General features: G+C 38.4%; 1 protein-coding gene across 1 annotated transcript in view; it reads right to left on the bottom strand.

The window, feature by feature from the left end:
• Nucleotides 1–272: 272 nt before the first annotated feature.
• Nucleotides 273–21335, bottom strand: part of UBE2U (ubiquitin conjugating enzyme E2 U) — a 40784-nt gene continuing 19721 nt past the window's right edge. Inside the window, exons 6-8 of the mRNA XM_036447694.1 lie at nucleotides 14410–14458; nucleotides 8132–8217; nucleotides 273–358 (exon numbers count right to left, since the gene is read on the bottom strand). Coding sequence (XP_036303587.1) covers nucleotides 273–358; nucleotides 8132–8217; nucleotides 14410–14458 — 221 coding nt within the window. The remainder of the gene's footprint in view (nucleotides 359–8131; nucleotides 8218–14409; nucleotides 14459–21335) is intronic.

Genomic DNA, 21335 nt, shown 5'->3' on the forward strand with positions numbered 1-21335 from the left:
AACAAGTTAAGGGTATTTTCTTTCCCTATTCCTATTTCTACCTCATGTCCTTTATCCATTTTTGGCAACCAAAAGGTAGCAAAGATGTTTCCCACCTGGATTCATATGAAAGGGAAAACATGATAATATTTCTTATTTTTGTTATGTTTAGGGGGGAAAAAATCAGTTCTTTCCAAAGGGTTTCTTCTGATGGTTCAGTTAGATAGTAGAAAGTGGAATCGTTGATCTTTTTCAAGTTAATAGGATAATATATTCCAGACACTTAAGGTTACTTACTTTAAATTCCATTCTTTCTGATGTTTTCGCTCCATTTTCTTCCATTTATGATGGTGTCCAAGGAAAGCTGGATTCTGGAGCACTGAAATTAGAATATAAAATGAAGCTATATATGCATTCTTTAATGATAGTTCAAAGTTTAAAATAATTCACTTCTCATTAAGTTGATATGTGGCAATGATGTAGACAATATACTACAAATCCTGTGATAATGCTCAGACACTTTCCATATTTTTTCCTTTGGTAATATTGGATATTGTTTGAAATAAGTAGATTGTGACTTAAAAACTTTTCATTGTAATGACATTTGTTTATGTATCATTTATAGAGATGAAGAAGGTGTTAAAATACTCCTATAGAAACTATAGACACCATAGTTTAACAAAATTCTAATTAGCACTTCAAGTAGCAAAGTAAAACTTGGCATTCAAAGTGACTTTAAAGATCTTGATCTTTCCCAAAGACTCTGCAACAGATGACCATACAGCCTGTAAATGAATCCTTTGCTAACAACAAACAACTCTCCTCTTGGTAGCTGAGGAGCTGCCTTCCCATTGACAGACAGAAAGTCACAGGGTCCTTCCTTCATCGTCTGGGGGTCTGACCTCCGGAGCTGTCATGGTAAGCTCATTCCTCCCCCGTGGGAGAGAGCCCTTCTAATATTTGAAGACAGCTCTCAGGGAAGCTTCAGTTCCCACAACTATTTCTAGGACATGATTTTCCAGCGACCCAACCGTCCTCACTGTCCTGGCAATGACATTTGTTGATGCTCCTATTAAAATTTGCATCCAGGACCAGGATCTTAGTTTCATTTGAATAACAAAGATGCAAGTGACTTACTACTTCCCTCGATCTGTGTGCTATACCTGGGATCTGCATTAGTATTTTGTGGAAATCACATTACACCACTTGATCATATCTTTGTGGTTAATTATAAAACTTATGCCTTCAAATTCACATAAAATTTACTGACATCTATTATGTTAAGGCACTGGTAGATTTTACATAAAATACAATTAGATCCAGATCAAATACACATGTATACCATATCTATTTGTCTATCTGTCTGTCAGTCTATCATCTCTCTGTTTCTTTTAATTGTCCTAGCTTTATAGTCATGAACTATTTAACCAACTAGATGTCTTCACCAATCTTGCCAATATCTGGAACTTAGTTCTTACCAATGATTGATTACCCCCTTCTTGTCCGATGAAATTTGTCACTGATAAAAACAACATTTAAATTGAGTAATTTCCTTTTATTAATATTATATGATTTTCACTAGCAATGTTCCTATCTATATTTTAATTTCTTTCCTTGTGTCCTAGCCAGTTTAGCTCAGTGGATAGAGTGTTGGCCTTAGAACTGCAGGGTCCTAGGTTCCATTCTGGCCAAGGGCACATGCCACAGTTGCGGACTCCATCCAGTATGGGGCATGTGGAGGCAGCTGATCAATGATTTTCATGATTGATGTTTCTCTCGCTCTTCTCTCTTTCTCTCTGAAAGCAATAAAAATATTAAAAAATTCTTTTCTTGCTTTAATAATACATAAGCATATGTATTTATTATATATATATGTATTCTTAGAGGTTTTATTAATATTATTTTTATTGGTATCTGGATATATACTCCTCTCTTCCATTAAAGAAGGAAATCTGAGCTCCCAAGAATTCTCAGTGAGGTCTCATTGTTTCCTCCAGATGATTATAATAACTAATATTAATAGAGTTCTTACTAAATATTGGGCACTTGTAAAGTATGAATGCAGTGGTTACCATTATAATACCCACTTTACAGATGAACATACAAAGATTAAGTCTTTTCATTGTGATTATGTATTACTTAGACAAAATTTAAAATTCTAATCAAGAGTAATTTATATATTCCCTTAATTTTTTTGAAATTCCCTTTTCTACATTTCCTATTTGAATATGTACAGCAGTCTCTTTCTTATATATTATAAAACCCCAAATGGCATGGTCATCTTTCCTGACTATTCCCATTAATTTGACATAATTGATTTATTTTATTCATTGTTTTCTCTGCTGAGAGATTTTTTTAAAGTCCCAGTATTTGTACAAATGTTTAATATGCCTATTTTATCCCTATAATTTTTTTTCACTTATCTGTCTCTGACCACCTGTCTGTAAACTCCTCAGTAAGCTTACCATAATACTTACTTCTTGTCTCCAACACACAGTCCATTGCCTTGAGATAGAAGATGTTCAATAATCATGTTGATTAGAGGGGAAAAAATGGAGGAATGAGGACAGGAGAAAAAGAAAGAGCTCAGGAGCACAAGAGAGAGATCAAGAAGAAAGGAGCAGTAAGATTCTATCAGAAGTTCTTGAAATTGAAATTCCCCCATCATTACCGTATCTTGGCCTTTGTGGTTTGTGATAGAAAATCAATTTCTACTGCCTGCATAATATTTCTTCCTTCCCTCCTAAGGTTTATCAGCTATTGTTTCTACTTCATTTTTGCTATGACACACCTTTTTTCCAACATCTGTATAGGCTGATCTTAAAAAAAAAAAAAAAAAAAAAATTCTACTACTGGACTGCCAATGTCCAAAGAAATATAATAGCACCAACTTGCCTTAGCAGGTTTTATTTTCACACATATTATCTCATACTAACCATAGAGCAACTTGAAATAAAATGCTGTCAATGAATAGACATGGAAAAAAAAAAAAAAAGAGGTACAAAGCATTAAGTGACGAACCTAAATTCACTTTACTGTATGTGGCAAACTGGTACAGGGCTAAGGAGTCTCGAACTTCTGGCATCGTGCTCTCCCTGCCAGAGCCTTTCTAACCTTGGCTGCACATTGTAATCACCTGGGGAGCTTTAAAAGCTATTGCTGCCTGGTCTCGTTCCCAGAGCTCTTGATGTAATTGGTCTGGGGGTGTGCCCTTTCCATGGGAATTTTTACAAGCTCCTCTGCGGTTCTAATGAGCAGTCAAGGCTTAGAACCAGGCATGAGGATTAGATGATACTGCCTCTCAGGACTAAACGCAGTTCAGAGACACTTGCCCTTGTTTCTGGCTCAAAGACTCAAAGAATGAAAGTCTCCTAGGGTGAAAGCAAGCATCCCCAGGATGCTTCAGGCTGTTTGGTCTGTCTTGATGACAGCAAACATCAGGAAGCCCCCGCTCAATATTACAGGGTACACTGGTCTGAAGGAATTCTTTTCCTCAAACATAAACATTTCCTTATGGGGATCATATTCTGTCGTTAAGGTGCTCTTGCCCACAACCAGATGTAGTGGTTTGTTCTCTGCCAAGCTTTTAATTTGCCATTCTCTAGTGATGGACAGAGAACGGTGGATCATTCATGCGTTTTCCCATATGATTGCCTATGATTATGGACTAATAATTATAATTATTAAAACACGTACTGCATATTTTTAAGAGTTTGAATTTAAACCTCAGGCCATATAGAATTGAACCCCTTAAGCCTATATAATATTATTAACAAATGTAACCCCAATAAATTCAACTAAAAATAAATCTCAGGCTATAAAGAAATAAACACTTTATGTCATAATATAAAGGCAGTATAGTATGACAAGAAGCAATAACTGTGGAGTCAGAGGATCTGGTTCAAGTCCTTGGGCCACAGTCTATTTGTACTAATTAATAATAACCACACTTATTGAACACTCATGTGCTAGGTGCAGCTATAAGTGCTTCAGCCTATGAGGTGTGTGCTGTAGTCATTCTTATCTTACAGACAGAGGAATTGGGACACAGAGCGGTTAAGAAATTTACCCAATGCCACTCAGCTAGTAAATGGCAGAGCCAGGATTAACCCTCAACTATCTGGCTCCAGAATTTATACTCTTTACCAATAAATGATATTACCTCTTACACGTGTGACCTTAGGTAAATTACTTAGCTTGCCTTGGTCTTAGTTTTCTCACTTGTAAAACAGAGTTATAAAAATAATGCCTAGCTGAAACCGGTTTGGCTCAGTGGATAGAGTGTCGGTCTGCGGACTGAAAGGTCCGGGGTTCAATTCCAGTCAAGGGCATGTACATTGGTTGTGGGCACATCCCCAGTTGGAGGTGTGCAGGAGGCAGCTGGTCGATGTTTCTCTCTCATCGATGTTTCTAGCTCTCTATCCCTCTCCCTTCCTCTCTGTAAAAAATCAACAAAAATATTTTAAAAAATAATGCCTAGCTCATTGGGTTGATATACCACTGTGCATAACACTTGTTAGATGCTTAATAAATATTTGTTGGTAAACAAATAAAAGAATAACATTGGGGTGATTAAAAAACATAATACAGAGTACACTCTGAAAACCATGCTAGACAAGAATAAATGTACTATTATTATGGCACACATGACTATTGATAGATTTGTGGCACAAAGAAGTGGAAAAGAGTTATTACCCCAATATAACCACTCATCACTATTCGTAAAATAAAAAGCTTTTAAAAATATGCACAAGAGCTTAATAATATCTCCAGTGAAAAGATTGTAACTGCAGAAAATGAAGTTATTAGAAGTTTCCCTTTTATTTCTGAGTAGTTGAAGACACATTCTATAATCTAAAAGCTTCATTTTTATTATTGCCAGGAAATTTGGCTGATAAAAAAAAGTAGTACTGGATCTCATCCAGCTGAATTATCTGAAGACAAAATGGCCAGCAGCAAATGTAATATTTACATTTATTTTTTTTAAATTAAGTGCAGGTTATTATTAAAAAGAAAGCTCTTGAAACATTCTTATAACAAATCCCTGGGGGAAGAAGAGTCAGGGTGATGAAGAAATATTGCACCAAGGGCTGGAATCAAAGTCTCAGAAATTCTTCTGGGCTAGAGGTAATCATGATCAGCTATTGCCTTCTCAAAGAGGGTGAATTACAGGACAGGTTAGTGACACAGAAAGAAAACCATGTTAGAAATGTTGTATCAGCTCTTTTGAAAAAGGAACTGCAGTCAGTGGCGTTTCATTATCCTTCCATTTTAAATTGTTCATTAGTGCAGCATAATAATTTCCAAATTTTGTTAAGTTTTGGCATAGGCTTCATTTTCCCCCCTAGCAGTTTGGAGTCTCCAAATGCCTCCCCATCTTTACGTGTTATCCCATAAAACACCATTCTCTATCAATTGGTTTGGTTTTTGGTTGAAGGAGGTGGATGCTGAGTCATTCCTTCAATGTGCCAACTGCCTCTTGACAGTGTTTGTTAAGGGTTTCTGCTTCCTGGAATGCACCTGAGCTCCTCAGTGCCTCACACATAGTAGGCACTCAAGATATGTTTGTTGAATTGTCTGAACAGCAACCAACCACTAATTTCTGAAATGAAGTAAACATTCACATACCCTGGTTTCAAAAATAATAAAATTCTTTATATGGATAGAGACAGAGTCTCTCTCTCTCTCTCTCTCTCTCTCTCTCTCTCTCTCTCTCTCTCTCTCTTTGTCTCTCTCTTTCTCTCTCTCTCTCTCTATATATATATATATGTGTGTGTGTGTGTGTGTTTATTGATTTGAGAAAGAAAGAAGAAGGATAAGGAGAAGGAGAAAGAAAGAGGAAGGATGAGGAGAAGAGAGAGAGGAACTTTGATGTGAGAGAAACAACTTATGGTCAACCTGGACAAGTGGTGCCCTGACTAGGACTTGAACTAGTGACCTTTTGGTGCACAGGACAATGCTAAACCAACTAAGCCAGCCCTCCAGAGTAAGACTGTGTCTTTTCAAGCACCTTAAGTTATGTTTCTTAATCATTAATCCATGAGTGAGTGAGGAAGGCAATGTTTATTCACAAAATAATTATTAGCCAATATCTTGAAAGATCCAACTTATGTTTTTTATCTATGTTAAGCTGAGTGCTACCTTTTGGCTATAATTTGTGCCTTAAAACTAGAAATTTTTTACTGTGCAACATTTTGTTCTATTGAAACCAATTATGAGATCATCAAAATGATGAAGTGAAAGTTGATGAGACCACAAATGAAGGCAGTGGTTATATGGCGATGTGAAATAGAGGGAAAACGTTCATGATGTTATAGGAGATAAAATCAACAAGATTTAATGAGGGTGATAAAGAGGTCTAGGAAACTTCTGTAATTCTGGTTCAGGCAAGTACTAGTAAATGTAATAATGGTGACCTACACTAATCTAGAGAGGTAATAAAGAGTAAGGTTTTAGGGAAAGGAAATGAATTCACTTCAGGACATCTTAATTGTAAGATGCCTGAACACCTGTATGTGAGATGTTCATGCTCAGTTGTAAACATGCATGCAGAATCCAGGAGAGGACCTGACTAGTGATGAGGCTTTAGGGATTATAGGAAGACAGGCTAATGAAGACCAGAGTGGTGGATGAGGTCTCTTAGAGAAAGTGTGTTGAGTGGGCTGAATAACAGAGTTTTTTTTAAGGAAAGAGGCAGAGGATCACTAAGAGAAGAGGAAAACATGGATATATATATATATATATATATATATATATATATTTCTCTCTCTTGCTCTTTCACACACACACATGTGTGTATATACATATAAATGTGTGTGTCTGTGTACACACACACACACACACACACACACACACACATATATATTTGTGCACTGTGGGAGGGAGGTGTCACTCAGCTCAGACTGCACCCTCTCAATCCAGGACTGCTGGCCCCCAACCACTTGCCTGCCTGATTGCCCCTAACTGCTTCTGCCTGCCAGCCCGATTACCCCCTAACCACTCCCCTGCCTGCCCAATCGCCTCCAATTGCCCTCCCCTGCCAGCCCAGTCGCCCACTACTGCACTCCCCTGTTGGACATCTTGTGACCACATGGGGGCGGCCATCTTGTCTGAGGGCATGACAGTCAACTTGCATATTACCTCTTTATTATATAGAATATACAGTGTTATCTAATGCAAATACAGAATAGCTGGTGAAAGTACAAGATAAAGACTGAAAAGTATTATAATCACTGAATCTGGGAATTGGGAAGTCACTGGCAATTTTAGAATGTACCATTCAGCAGAATAGCTGAAGCAAAATCATATTTCACTAAGTGTGTATCGACTGAATAACCTGCCTTGACCCAACTAATTAAATAATACTCTAAAGATTTGCCGAAGCCGGTTTGGCTCAGTGGTAGAGCGTCGGTCTGTGGACTGAAAGGTCCCAGGTTCGATTCCGGTCAAGGGCATGTACATTGGTTGTGGGCACATCCCCGGTAGGTGATGTGCAAGAGGCAGCTGGTCGGTGTTTCTCTCTCATCGACGTTTCTAGCTCTCTATCTCTCTCCCTTCCTCTCTGTAAAAAATCAATAAAATATATTTTTATAAAAAAAAAATAATACTCTAAAGATTTGATTAAATGGAACTCCAAAGTTGTCCAGGTGTCCCCTGTCTTTTTAATTCCTAATGTATGATGGCTTTAGATTGATATAATTGAAAGCCCTAGTTTTATATGGGTGTGTGTGTGTGTGTGTGTTTGTGTGTGTGTGTGTGTGTGTGTGCGCGAGCGCGCGTCTTTCTACTTAATATGTTCTCTGGGTTTGAAGATTTATAGTGTATAGGATAAAAAAAAAAGATTCCTTCTGCTATGAAGGCTTCTTTCTGGTTTGAGGGGAGTAAAGTAAACCTCTTAAGATAGAAACTGTCATCTTTTATTCCTCCAATTGCCTGTCTTTCCTTCTGGCTTTTAATCAGATGCCAGTCCAAGATGCTAAACAAAAAGAGGAACTAAATTAAGTTGATGATTAGTATGTAGGACAAACAGAGAAGTTTATCACCTTCAAATTGCAAATACATGTCAGCTAGTCTTTAAAAGCAAGACAAGCTGAGGATAACTGCGAGATGAACATACATCACAAGGACACAGGATGGGACGAGACCGGCTTACTTGGGGTTCTGAAACACTCGGCAGCTTTGGACGTAGCTATTTCAGACCAGGTCTTGTGGTAATCGTCAAATGAAATTTTAATTGCTCTGAAAACATAAATTAAAATCAGACAATGAGTAGTTTGCAAGTTTGCTTTTTAAAATTATTTTATCAGAGTGGACTGCTTTAGATAACAATATCTTGTCACAAGACATACTGATTTGCAGTTTCTAACACACCTGACATATTAATTGCTCCACTCATACATACAAATCACAAAAATGAAAACCCATCCAAATCATTTTTTAATAATAGATATAAATGTGCATCCATATGGGTAGTATATAAAGAAAACAAACAACAGCAGGTGTAAGTTATCTGCCTTTTACGGCTAACTAAACAAGAACTTCGAGGAAAGGATCATACCCGTACATTGTCTTTCTTCAATAAATACTTGTCTTATATTACTATGCCAAATGTTAGTCAAATCACCTTTATTTCTATTTTATTATGAGGAGAAATGAAACACCAGCATTGAGATTAGTTTAATTTTGACACAGAATTTGGCTATTATCAAAGCAGAACCTGCAACTATTTTCTGGAGTTCCTGCCTGTGGCTTTACTTCCCCAGATTGATATTCCTGTCCTAATTGGAAAGCAATGGTTGCTATAAAGAACTAAGCAGCAACTGCGAAATAGTCTCTTAAATAACTGGTTTTCCATTTTTAAAAAATTTTTCCTACAGATTTCTTGAGGGCAGAGATTCTCATCATTCTACACACAAAACATTACTTTGGAATATTCTTCAGACATGTGAGCTCACTACCTGACTGGCTGAGATGGTTGAGCATCAAACCTACAAGGCCTTATGCCTGTGTTCCATTTTAGGTTCCTAGCTTTTTGGAGAAAGAAGCAACTTTTCCTTTAGAACAGGTCTACTTAGCATTGATTTTTTATAGGTGCCTTAAAGTAAATATTTGACTAAATTTTGAAACGAGTGGGGCAATATCTAAATGTGTTAACCCATTCATTTCTTTAAATGATAATTGCAGACACCTCATTTTAAAGACTAACGTTTTTCAAACATGTTATTGCTGTTGCAGTCACACCTAGGTAGGAATCTGAAACTTGTTGAAGATAAATGAATCACTGCTATTATTGCTTCCAGAATACAGGGCGGTGCTTTCTGCTACTAAATGCTATACTAAACTAACATTAATTTCCCAAAGAAATGTTTCTGCATTTGGCAACGGAGGCAACAAAATGAAAGACTGCATTATATCTCCTGCATGAAAAAGCTTGTGATCAATTTGCTGTCACAGATCATTTATCAGACAACAATGACCCGAGAGGAAGGAAGCTGTCAACACACTGTCTCTGAAAAAAAAAAAAAAATACACCATCTTCAGGCACAATAGTCTCCATTGTTTTTTGTCTGTTTGAGGATGACCCCTGACCCTCCTCCCCCTCCCCAACAAGTGTCCTGCTCAATTTCAAACTGTTAGCCTCCGGGGGCTTTCTTTTCTTCCTCCAGAATAATTAAAAATATTACCCTAAAAGGCATAACGTTAGTATAGCTTGAATATGCAAAGAATGTCCTAAACACCTGAGAATATTTGCATTTTCACTTCTGTTGAGGAAACTTAGAAAAAGAGAACAGAAACAATTTTATTACTATTCAGGTAAATGGCTAAGTTTACAGGGGTAGACACAGTATAAAAAAAAATGCATGTGTTTATAGTTTCAACCAATACCAGGACTATATTAAGCATTATGAATATAAAAAAGTAGAAGACATCATTTAAAGCGGAACATCAGAGCTCATAACTGGGGAGAATAAGATGTCTCCTGAATTAGTAGTAAATAGCACAGCTTTACATATTAACATCGTGAAGTGTTATAGCGTTTAACAGGAGCTTCTGGAGGTGATTCTGGCAGGTACTTTGGCAATGGCAGTAAGCAGAAGAGGTTGGAAGAGGGAGATACAACTTTGTTTTGGAGCCAAGAGGGAAAGAGTGACTTGGGATGTGGCGCTGGAACCAAGGAAAACAGCATGGTAAGCCAGGGAAACACAGCAACTAACAGCTCAGATGGGAAGGTGTGCATGTGTACCTACAGGGCGTGCTGGGGGAAAAGATGATAGAAACAAGATAATTGACTAGAGTGGAAAGTTCCAATTCCAGAGGCGCTGGCATTTGATAAAATAAGAGAAACTGGGCAATGCAGGGTCTTCAGATTTAGGCAGAGGATGGATTAGAGTTGACTCAGTAATCTTGATTTATTAGGTGATAGAGAGCAATCAGAAGTTCTCCAATAAGGCAAGCAAATTATGAAATCAGTGTGTAAGAGGGTTTTTTTTTTCTTTCTGGCATTAGTATGCAGGGTGGATTGTACGGAAAATTAAAATGCTGGGGGACAACTGAAGAAACAAATGTCACTATTTAGGCAAGGGACATGAAGAGCTACTACTAGGATGGGAGCAAAGATTATGAAAGGGGGAGAGATGAGTCAATGGCAAAGAATGGATTGGACTGCTTGCATGATAGGTGTGAAAGGTGAAGGAATTTGAGGGTCAAATATTCTCTCCCGAAGCCCAGATGACCGGTCTGCTTTGCTATTAATAGAAAGCGCCTAGAGAAACCGAAGTAAAATATGAGTTTAATTTTAAACACGGGTTTTAGGTGATGACCTTTAGGAGTGTGGTTGAGAAATTGAGACTGGAAATAGGAGATTTGGGTCAAATCAACATAAAGGTTGATAGATGACGCCATTAGGGAAAACAAACTCCAAAAGAATAATTAGGTGTTTAGAAAAGAAAGAGCAGAAACCAGCTCGTAGCTGAGAGGAGCCATTAAAGGAAACAAAAGGGAAATTACGGGGAGCAGAGAATGGTGCTAGTGTTATTTCAGGGAAGCAACATGCCAGCCGTAACAAAGCCTAAGGACTCAGCCCCTAGTGTCTCTGGGTAGTTAGTCATCTAGTATCATGATTAATAGCACAGGCTCTGGAGTCACCTGGCCTGGGAGGAAACACTGGCACTGAGACTTATTAGATGTGTGACGGTGAGAAAATGCCCTAACCCTCCATTCCTGTTTCCTCAACTATAAAACCAAGAGAGAGAGAGAGCTTCTCCAGCGTTTCTTATGAGCATTCAATGAAATCAGCTATGGAAAGAGCCACGGAGGGGGTTCAGCACCCCTCAGTGCCCAGTGTCAGCTGGACTTCTGAACGGACTTAGATAAGTACCTCTTTCCTTCTCTCCTGCAAATTCTAGTCAGCTTCCTAACTGTTTTTCTATCCCAGTCTCTCCCTATTCCAGGTTATCATGCCTCTGTTTGAAAAATGTCTTTGGTTTTCTAATTCTGCAGGATGAAATCTAAACTCTTTCTGATAGAACTGATCAAGGCCCTTCACCATCAAGTCTTTTCCAACCTTTACTGCCACCGTCCATGCACACACCCAGAGGCACCATCGCATGGAACCTCCTGCTGACCCTGAGCATACGGTAATATCCCATTTCTGTGTCGGTGCAAGCCGTTCCAGCCAGAGACTCCTTTGCTCTCTGTGCTGACAAACTCTTACCTAGCAAGGTTCCGGTCCAATAGAACTTGATGACTAGGAAAGCTGTCACAGTGGACATTGTGATTGCCTCCTGAACAACTAGTTTGTTCTTCTCCCATTGTGTATATGTCATTTGGTCTGATGGAACTGCCCCCACCCCTGGATCTAAGTCAGGGCCTGTCCAACAATGGTGACAAGTTTGGGGATAGAAACCTGACCTCAAAAGACCCAACCAGAGCGGAATTTATTCTAACATTCTGGTATGGTGGTCGACAAACTCATTAGTCAACAGAGCCAAATATCAACAGTACGACGATTGAAATTTCTTTTGAGAGCCAAATTTTTTAAACTTAAATTATATAGGTACATATATTGTTATTAACTCAATTAGAGTACTCCTAGCTGGCCTTTGCCAAAAACTCAAGGGGCCAAAGAGCTGTGTGTGGCTCACGAGCTGCGGTTTGCAGACTACGTTTCTAGTACGTCTTGATATCTAGGAATGACAATCTTCTTTGTCCTTCTTCAATTGCCTTGCTAGTTTAAATCCTTTGCATTTCTAGATACATTTTATTTATTTTTCACTTTTTTGTTGTTTAAAGTATTACATATGTCTCCTTTATCCTGACTGTTCTCCTGCCCCCCCCCCCTTGCCACTTCCACCCCCAACAAGCCCCCAATGTCCCAGTGTCCGTGTTATTGGTAAGTTAATACGCATGCATACAAGTCCTTTGTTTGATCTCTTACCACCACCACCACCCCCCCCCCCCCCCCACACACACACACACAGACCTTTTTACTGAGGTTGGATGGTCTGTTTCTTAGTCTCTGGATCTGTTTTTGTTCATCAGTTTATGTTGTTCATTATATACCACATATGAGTGAGATCATGTGATATTTATCTTTCTCAGACTGGCTTATTTCACTTAGCATAATGTTCTCCAGCTCCATTCATGCTGTTGCATATGGTAAAAGTTCTTTCTTTTTATAGCTGCATAGTATTCCATTGTGTAGATGTAACAGTTTTTTAATCCACTCATCTGCTGATGGGCACTTAGGCTGTTTCCAAATCTTAGCTATGGTAAATTGTGCTGAGAATCACCTTGTTGATTTCCAGAAAAATACTGCTGAGATTTTGAATTAGATTGAACTGAACACATAGATTAATTATGGGAAGAATTTGCATTATAGTAATATTTACTTTTTCTAAGTTGCAAATGTTACAAATCTCTATTTCTTTAGGTCTTTAAAAATTTCCCCCAGATTTTATTTTTATTTATTTATTTAATTTTTTAGTTTTCAGTATAGTTGTCTTAGTCATCTTTGTTAAATTTTGTTGTTGCAGTGGTGTTTTTAAAATTTCACTTTCTATGTGTTGGTTGCTAGTATACAAAAATATAGTTGATTTTTAAATGTTCACCTTGTAGTTAGGGTTGTTGCTGAATTCACTCATTAATTTTCAAGCTTTGTATATTCATTTGGATTTTACTATGTAAATAATCCTATTATCTGTTAATAAAGATTAATTTACTTCATTCTTTCCAAACTTCAGAGCTTGTCTTTCTTTTCCTTGCCTCATTGTGCTGGCTAGGAACTCCAGTACGATGTTAACTAGAAGTGGTGATAACAGGATACTTGTCTTGTTCCTAAACTCAGAAGAAAAAGCATTCCAACATTTCATATTTAAGTATAAGCTTATTGGGATAAGGAAATTGTCTTTCATTCTTAGTTTGCTGAGCATTTTTATCATGAATGGGTGTTAAATTTTATCAAATGTATTTTCTGGATTAATTGAGATCATTTTGTAAATTCCCCCCATCCCCTTTATTTAGTTAACAGAGTGAGTTACACTGATTTTCAAATTTTAACCCACTTGACTTTCCTAAAATTAAGCCCCCTTGGACATGATGTAGTATCATGTTTTATCTATCAGTGGATTTAATTTGCCAATATTTTTATTAGATTGATGTATCTGTGTTTCTGAGAAATATTAGTCTATAATTTGTCTTTCTTGCAATGATCTCATATTTTAGAACTAGAGTTTGGAAATTTGGAAGTATACCCATTTTCTCTACCCACTGAAAAAAGTTTTGATACCTTTAGTCAAATTTTTTTTTAAAATAACTAGATTTATAAAAAGAGTTGTAAAGATAGTTGACTATTTTTAGATCAACTTAAAAGTATAATTTGCATGCAGTAAAACACAGATATTAAGCATACAACTTGATTACTGTTGATAAAAGACTACATCTATATAACTAGAAAGCCAAACAACATATACCTGCAGAACTAGATAGGAGAACGCTGACCTATAAACCTGTTGATATTCAAGGCTGAATTTGTGCCACATTGTCAGGTTGTTTCCCAAAAGGTACAGTGACTTCTACCCTCATCCTCACCATTTTCTCTAGAACCTACCTTCTCCAAAATTACTTGGATTTCTGCTAACTATAATGGTTTGTACTCGTTATGTTCACAACATGCTTTTTCTTTTCAATAATATCAAAATTAAAAGACTAGGTGAGTTCATATAGTTCCTTTCAAAGTTAATGTAATCATCTAGAAAGAATTCAATAATTTTCCATGTTCTCCCTGAAAACTTTAAAAAATGTAAGAGGAAAAATACCTACTTCCTTTTCTGAGTTAAAAAATAATTCAATTATGAGAGATCATGTAAACAGTTTTAATAAACAGCCCTTCAGTAAATAAATTGACATAGAATTGTGTGAAGAAAAACTTACTTGATAAGTTTATCTGAATCTTCAGATGAATAAGAGCTGACTTGATCCACTGTGGGAAAAAAGAAAAGATCCTGTTTAACTTAGAAGATTGAATATATGGCTTTATGTACACTCTTTCCAAACCCTCAATAAAATGGTAATAAGGGAATAAAAATAAGGTATAAAACCTCAAGGAGAGCAAAAAAAAAAAAAAAAAAAAAAAATGGCAAGAAAAAATTTCAAGATGTAAAGCCGGTGGAAAGGGGTAACTGTCTAGCAGGACCTAGATATCTGAAATCTAGCTTTGTAATGCTGGGGGGGAGGGGGGCGGGCAGGCAATAAAATGTAGGCACATTTATACTTTAGAACATGAGGAACAATCCAGAAACTGGAGGTGCCAGATACCTCAGAAAGGTGAGAGGAACAGCGCAGCCACCCAAGATCAACCCCCTGCACCAGGGGTCCTCAAACTTTTTAAAGTGGGGGCCAGATCACGGTCCCTCAGAGAGCTGGAGGGCCGGACTATATGAACTACTAATTCCTACTGTAACACCTCGGCTGCGCTCACTGCCCAAAAAACCTGGCGGGCCAGATCAGACTCCTCTGCGGGCCGCATGTGGCCCGAGGGCCGTAGTTTGAAGACGCCTGAATGGTCACCACTGCCCAGGTAGGAGGAAGGAGGTATACTCTCTGGAGAAACTGAGTCAGAGAGGCTCGAGCCTGGAGGAAACTAGGCACAAAGCAGAACAAGAGTGTGGTAAGGGACTGAAATTGGTGACTAAATCAAATAAATCATATTGAAGAGATAAGACGCTCACTCTCTCCCCTTGTCCACCTCCCAGAGTGTAAGCAGCTAGCACCTCTCTCCCAGATTTATCTTAGGGGAAGTAGTCAAGCCTAACTAATGGCTTCAAGCTTAACCAATGATAACTAATGGTATCCTCCACAGAATAACCCTGTAATGAAACAAAATCACAAGTCCAGTCTGTATTTAAATAATTTCCTTCTTTTTAATGACTGTTTTCCATTCACCATATGTTTATCATATGAATAGTCAAAGATCCTAGACATTTCAGTAAATTCAATATCATGAAAGAGAGTCATCAAAACAAATAGGGAGAAAAAAATAGAAACATACTTTTCTGAAAATTTTCTAGAATATAGAACAAAAAACAAAGAGATAGATAATAGGAGAGAGTAGATTTTTTTTTTTTTTTTAATTAAAGGACTAAGTTGAAACAGGTTTGGCTCAGTGGATAGAACTTCAGCCTGTGGACTGAAGGGTCCCAGGTTCGATTCCGGTCAAGGGCATGTACCTTAGTTTGCAGGCACATCCCAGTAGGGGGTGTGCAGGAGGCAGCTGATCGATGTTTCTCTCTCGCCGATGTTTCTAGTTCTCTATCCCTCTCCTTTCCTCTCTGTAAAAAAAATCAACAAAATATATTTTTTTAAAAAGAAATTAAAGGATAAAGGAGACAAAAATGGTGGCAGAATAGACGGATGTGTCCTGAACCTTGTCCCGGAGCAAATAGAGTGAGTGGCTGAAACGAGTGGAATTCAGCCCGAATTGGTGGAGGAGACTCAGCTGGTGAGACAGTTTGCAGCTGGGAAGGGCAGAGGTCCCCCAGAGAAAGGTGAAATCAAGGATCTCGGCAAGAGAGTCTGCTGGACCTCTGTGTCCAGAGGGTTAGGGAGAAACCACACAGCACCAAACTGTGTCCCTGAGGACAGGCAAAGTGTCTGACTGTGAAAAAAAAAAAAAAAAAAAAAAAAGGTCCACAAGATTGTGGGAGGTAGGGGATTTTGGACCTTGGATTCTGGATTTTGGATCTGAGATCAGAGGTATCTCTGAAGGGCTGGCCAGAACACTCAGTGTCAGCAAGAGAGGAGTTTGCAGGGACTAACAAACTCCTCTCTGGGGCCTGTGCCTTTCTTCACTGAACCTAGTTCATAGGACCTTTAAGATACAGACACTTGCCTGTAGCTGAGGTGCTGGAGACGTGGACATGTGAAATCAGGGGAGAGAGAACAGTCTGGTGCTGAGTCATATCTGAGCCCCCCGATTGCCATTTTCTCCTGAGAGATGGCCCCTCCTTCCAGTCTCCTGGCAACCAATACAACCACACCCAGATCCCACTCTGAATGAGACAAAGGAATCTGAATACTCCCTGAGAGGTCACAGGAACTGGCCTAAAGAGAAATCTTCAGCCCTAGTGACAGGAAACTGAGAAACAGTATAGTTCAAACCACTGGGATCATAAGCCAGCCAAAGGAACAACTTCACTTTTTTCACTTTTATTTTTATTTTCCCTTTTCTTCTTCTTTGTTTTCCTGTTTTTCTTTGTTGCTTTATTTTCTATTTCTTTTCACATTATTTTTCTATCACTATTTTTTATTTGAAATTTTATTTTTTATACCATTTTTAAGTCAATTTTTTTTGTAAATGTATTATTATTATTTTCTTCTCATTCTCTTTCTTCTTATCCGCTTATTCCTTTTCTACTTCCTCAATACTAAATTGAGGTCCTCCCCATATTTATCCAATTCTTAATCTTATTTTCAGTATATAAACTCAACCTCTACAGATTCTGCCCCAACCCTCTTTGCTGGGTGTTAGGTATTTGTATTTTTTGTTTGTTTGTTTGTTTGTTTATCTATTGATTCTATGGTGTCCTACTCTCATATATATATTCTCCTTTTTCTTCCTTTGTCTTTTATCTCTTATCTTTCTCTCTCTTTGATATCATTTGTGCTGTCTTTTCTCTCCCCTAACTCTTTTTCTCAGGTGGTCACTTATATGGAGTTATTGGTGTCATGAGTATATTTGTGTTTAGTTCCCTTTGTGTTGTGTCTTGTTGAGGTGAATTTTATCCTGTCTGGCCAAGGGGCTTGAGAGCAAGCCATATACAGACACCTGGAGAGGAAACTCCATCCACAAATGGGTAAATAACACCTCAAACCAAACTACAGAGGCAGGAAGAATGCAGCAGTGAGGGAATGAGAATGAGTGAGTGAGTAAAAGAAGTGTGTGTGGTCAGGTGGTGTGTGTGTGTGTGTGTGAATGAGGCACAGTGTTAGATCCCGTGGAACCTTCAGGGGCAGACTAATCAGGCTTGCATAACTAGGCAGCCTCTACTACCATTGCAAACAGTACTGGGAGGCCAGCTTGTCCTCAGAGGTTTAGCCTTCTTGAAGGGGAGAGCTGCTGTAACTGGGTGCCCAGCTCAACTCCACCCAGAGTTCCCTCAGATAACACCTGGGACTCTACAGCCACCCCTGCCAGGGACCTGCTACCTAAGCTGTGATCCTATGGTCAACGAGGCTCCAGCCACCCTGGGCGCAGACTACTGTGAGTTCTGAAGCATGCTCTCCTCTGACTGACCCAACGCTTTAGCCAGGGCACTGCAACCATGTAAACAGCAGACATGTGAGCAGCCTGTTCCTGTCCAAGGAGCAGCAGCTCCATGAGCAACCCGACCCAGGCCTAAGAGCAGCAGCTTCATGTGGCCTGCCCCTGTCAAAGGAGCAAAGCTGTGTGAGTGGCCAGTTCCCCTGTCTGAGGAGCAGCAACCACATGAGCAGCTTGCCCAATCCAAGGAGCAGCAGGAGCACACAGCCAGCCCCCAACTAAAGAGAAGCAGCCATGTGAGCAGTCCATCTTTGTCTGAGGAGTGGCAGCCATGTGAGCAGCTGGCCCCTGTCCAAGAAGCACTGGATGAGAGCAACCCATCCACATCCGAGGAGCAGTAACCTCATAATCAGCTCACCACCATCCAAGGAACAGCAGCTATATGAGCAGCTGTCCCTACCAGCCAGAGGAGATACCACTGCTGCAAAAAGCACCCACTAGAGGAGCTTCTGCCAACTGAGAAGCAGCTGCTACCATGACCACCCTAGGAGCAACCACAGCCGAGAAGTCATTGCTACCCAAGGAACAGCCCCTGCATGACTCAACATCTAGATCAGTTAGTGAGACCAAAAATGGGTAGACAAAGATACCACCAAAGGAAAGAAAAGCCAGAAAAGCAGCTAAGTGAAAGAGAGGCATGCAATATGTCAGAAAAAGAAATTCAGAAAAAGGGTCATAGAGTTCATGAACCAGATGGAAGAAAAAAAATCAACATCTTTTGTAAGAATCAAGAATAAATGAAGAATGATATAGCTGCAATGAAAACACCATGGAAAGTTTCAACAGTAGACTATGAGAAGTGGAGGACCGACTTAGTGAATTAGAAGACGGAAGCAAAACACAGCCAAACTGAATTGCAATTGGAGAAAAAAATTAAAAGACAGGAGGAGAGCCTAAGGGAGCTATGGAATAACATGAAATGATGCAACATACGAATAACAGGGGTGCCAGAACAACAGGAAGAGAAACAAAGTTTAGAAGACTTTTTGAAGAAATAATGTCAGAAAACTTCCCTGATGTGGTGAAGAAAAAAGTCACATACCACACACAGAGTCTCAAACAGGATGAACCCAAAAAGACCCATCACCAAGACACATCATAATTACAATGGCAAATATTCAGGACAAAGAATCTTAAAGGATGAAAAAAGAGAGACAGAAATTTACATACAAGGGAGCTCCCATTGGATTATCAAATTATTTCTCAACAGAAACACATCAGACCAGAAAAGAATAGAAGGAAATTTACAAAGTGATGCAAACAAAGGGACTGAATCCAAGAATACTCTATCCAGCAAGACTATCATTCAAAATTGAAGGGGAAATAAGAAGCTTCACAGACAAAACAAACAAACAAACAAAGGCTAAGGGAGTTTATCACTCCCAAGCCACCAATTCAAGAATGCTAAAGGGTATAAAAAGAATAAAAAGTTAAAAAGGAACACAGACACAAAAAATAAAAATGGCTACAAACAAGTACCTTTCAATAATAACTTTAAATGTAAATGGACTAAATGCTCCAATCAAAAGACATCAAGTGGCTGAATGGATAAAAAAGTCACAATCCATATATATGCTGTCTACAAGAGACCCACCTCAGAAAAAGGGACCCACGCAGACTGAAAGTGAAGGGATGGAAAAATACCTTTCAGGCAAATGGAAATTAAAAAAAAAAAAGAAAAAAAAAAAGCTGTGGTAATAGTACTTATATTTGACAAAATAGAGCTCAAAGTAAAGGTCATAAAAAGAGGTAAGAAAGGCCTCTTCATAATAATAAAGGGATTGATACAACAAGAGGATATAACCCTGGTGAACATATATGCACCCAATGCAGGAGCACCCAAACACATAAAAAAAACTCCTGGAAGATAGGAAGAGATTGACAACAATACAATAATAGTAGGGGACTTTAATACACCATGACATCACTGGATAATTTTTTGACCTCTAGACAAAAAATCAGCAAAGAAACAGCAATTCTAAATGACTCACTAGATCAGATTGACCTAATTGACATCTTCAGAGCATTTCACCCCAAAGCTATGGAACATATACTTTCTTTTCAAGTGCACATGGGACATTTTCAAAAGTAGACCACATATTGGGTCACAAGCAAAGTCTCCCCAAATTCAAGAAGAGTTAAATCATATCAAGCATTTTCTCAGACTACAATGGCATAATATTAGAAGTAAACTACAATAAAAACATTCCAAAAAATTCCAACACTTAGAAGGTGAATAGCATGCTATTACACAATGATTGGGTGATCAACGAGATCAAAGGAGAAATTTAAAACATCCTGGAGACTAATGACAATGAAAACACAGCAATGCAAATATTATGGGACACAATGAAAGCAGTCCTGAGAGGGAAGTTTATAGCTCTACAGGCCTAACTCAAAAAACAAGAACAAATGGTAATAAATCATCTAACTCTATAACTCAAAGAATTAGAAAGAGAGCAACAGGAAAAGCCCTCAGTGAGCAGAAGGAAGACAATAATAAAGATCAGAGCAGAAATGAATGACATAGAGACCAAAATAATAATAATAATAATAATAATAATAATAATAAATCAAAAGATCAATGAAACCAAAAGCTGGTTCTTTGAAAGAATAAATAAGATTGATGAACCTCTAGCCAGGCTCACCAAGTAGCAAAGAGAGAGACCCAAATAAAATCAGAAATGAAAGAGGCGAAATAACAACAGACCCCACAGAGATACAAAGGATTGTTAAAAATACTATAAACAACTCTATTCTAACAAACTAGACAACCTGGAGGAAATGGACACATTCCTAGAAAAATACAATCTTCCCAAAATCACTCAGTAAAATTCTAAAATCTCAATAGGCTGATAACTATGGAAGAAATTGAAACAGCTATCAAAAAGCTTCGAGCAAACAAAAGCCTGGTGCCAGACGGCTTCACAGCGGAGTTTTACCAAACATTCTAAAACCTATCCTCCTCAGACTATTCCAAAAAACTCAAGAGGAAGGAACACTTCCAAACTTCTTCTATGAACCCAGCATCACCCTAATACCAAAAACAGATAAAGACAACACAATGAAAGAGAATTACAGGCCAATATCCCTCATGAACATAGATGCCAAAATCCTCAACCAAATTCTAGCAAATCGGTGCCAGCAGTACATCAGAAAGATCATACACCATGATCAAGTAGGATTTATCCCAGGGATACAAGGATGGTAAAATATTCACAAATCAATAAAAGTGATACATCATATAAACACATTGAGAGATAAAAATCACATAGATCAACTGATGCAGAAAAAGCATTTGACAAAATCCAACACCTTTTCTTGATAAAAACCCTCAGCAAGGTGGGAATAGAAGGATCTTACCTCAACATGATAAAAGCCATATACGACAAACCCACAGCTAACATCATACTCAATGGGAAAAAACTAAAACCGTTTCTCCTAAGATCAGGAATAAGACAGGGATGCCCACTCTCACCACTCCTATCTACAATACATAGTGCTGAAAGTACTAGCCATTGCGATCAGACAAGAAGAA

The sequence above is a fragment of the Pipistrellus kuhlii genome, unplaced genomic scaffold (genome assembly GCF_014108245.1).
Source record: "Pipistrellus kuhlii isolate mPipKuh1 unplaced genomic scaffold, mPipKuh1.p scaffold_m20_p_2, whole genome shotgun sequence".
Classification (NCBI taxonomy): Eukaryota; Metazoa; Chordata; class Mammalia; order Chiroptera; family Vespertilionidae; genus Pipistrellus; species Pipistrellus kuhlii.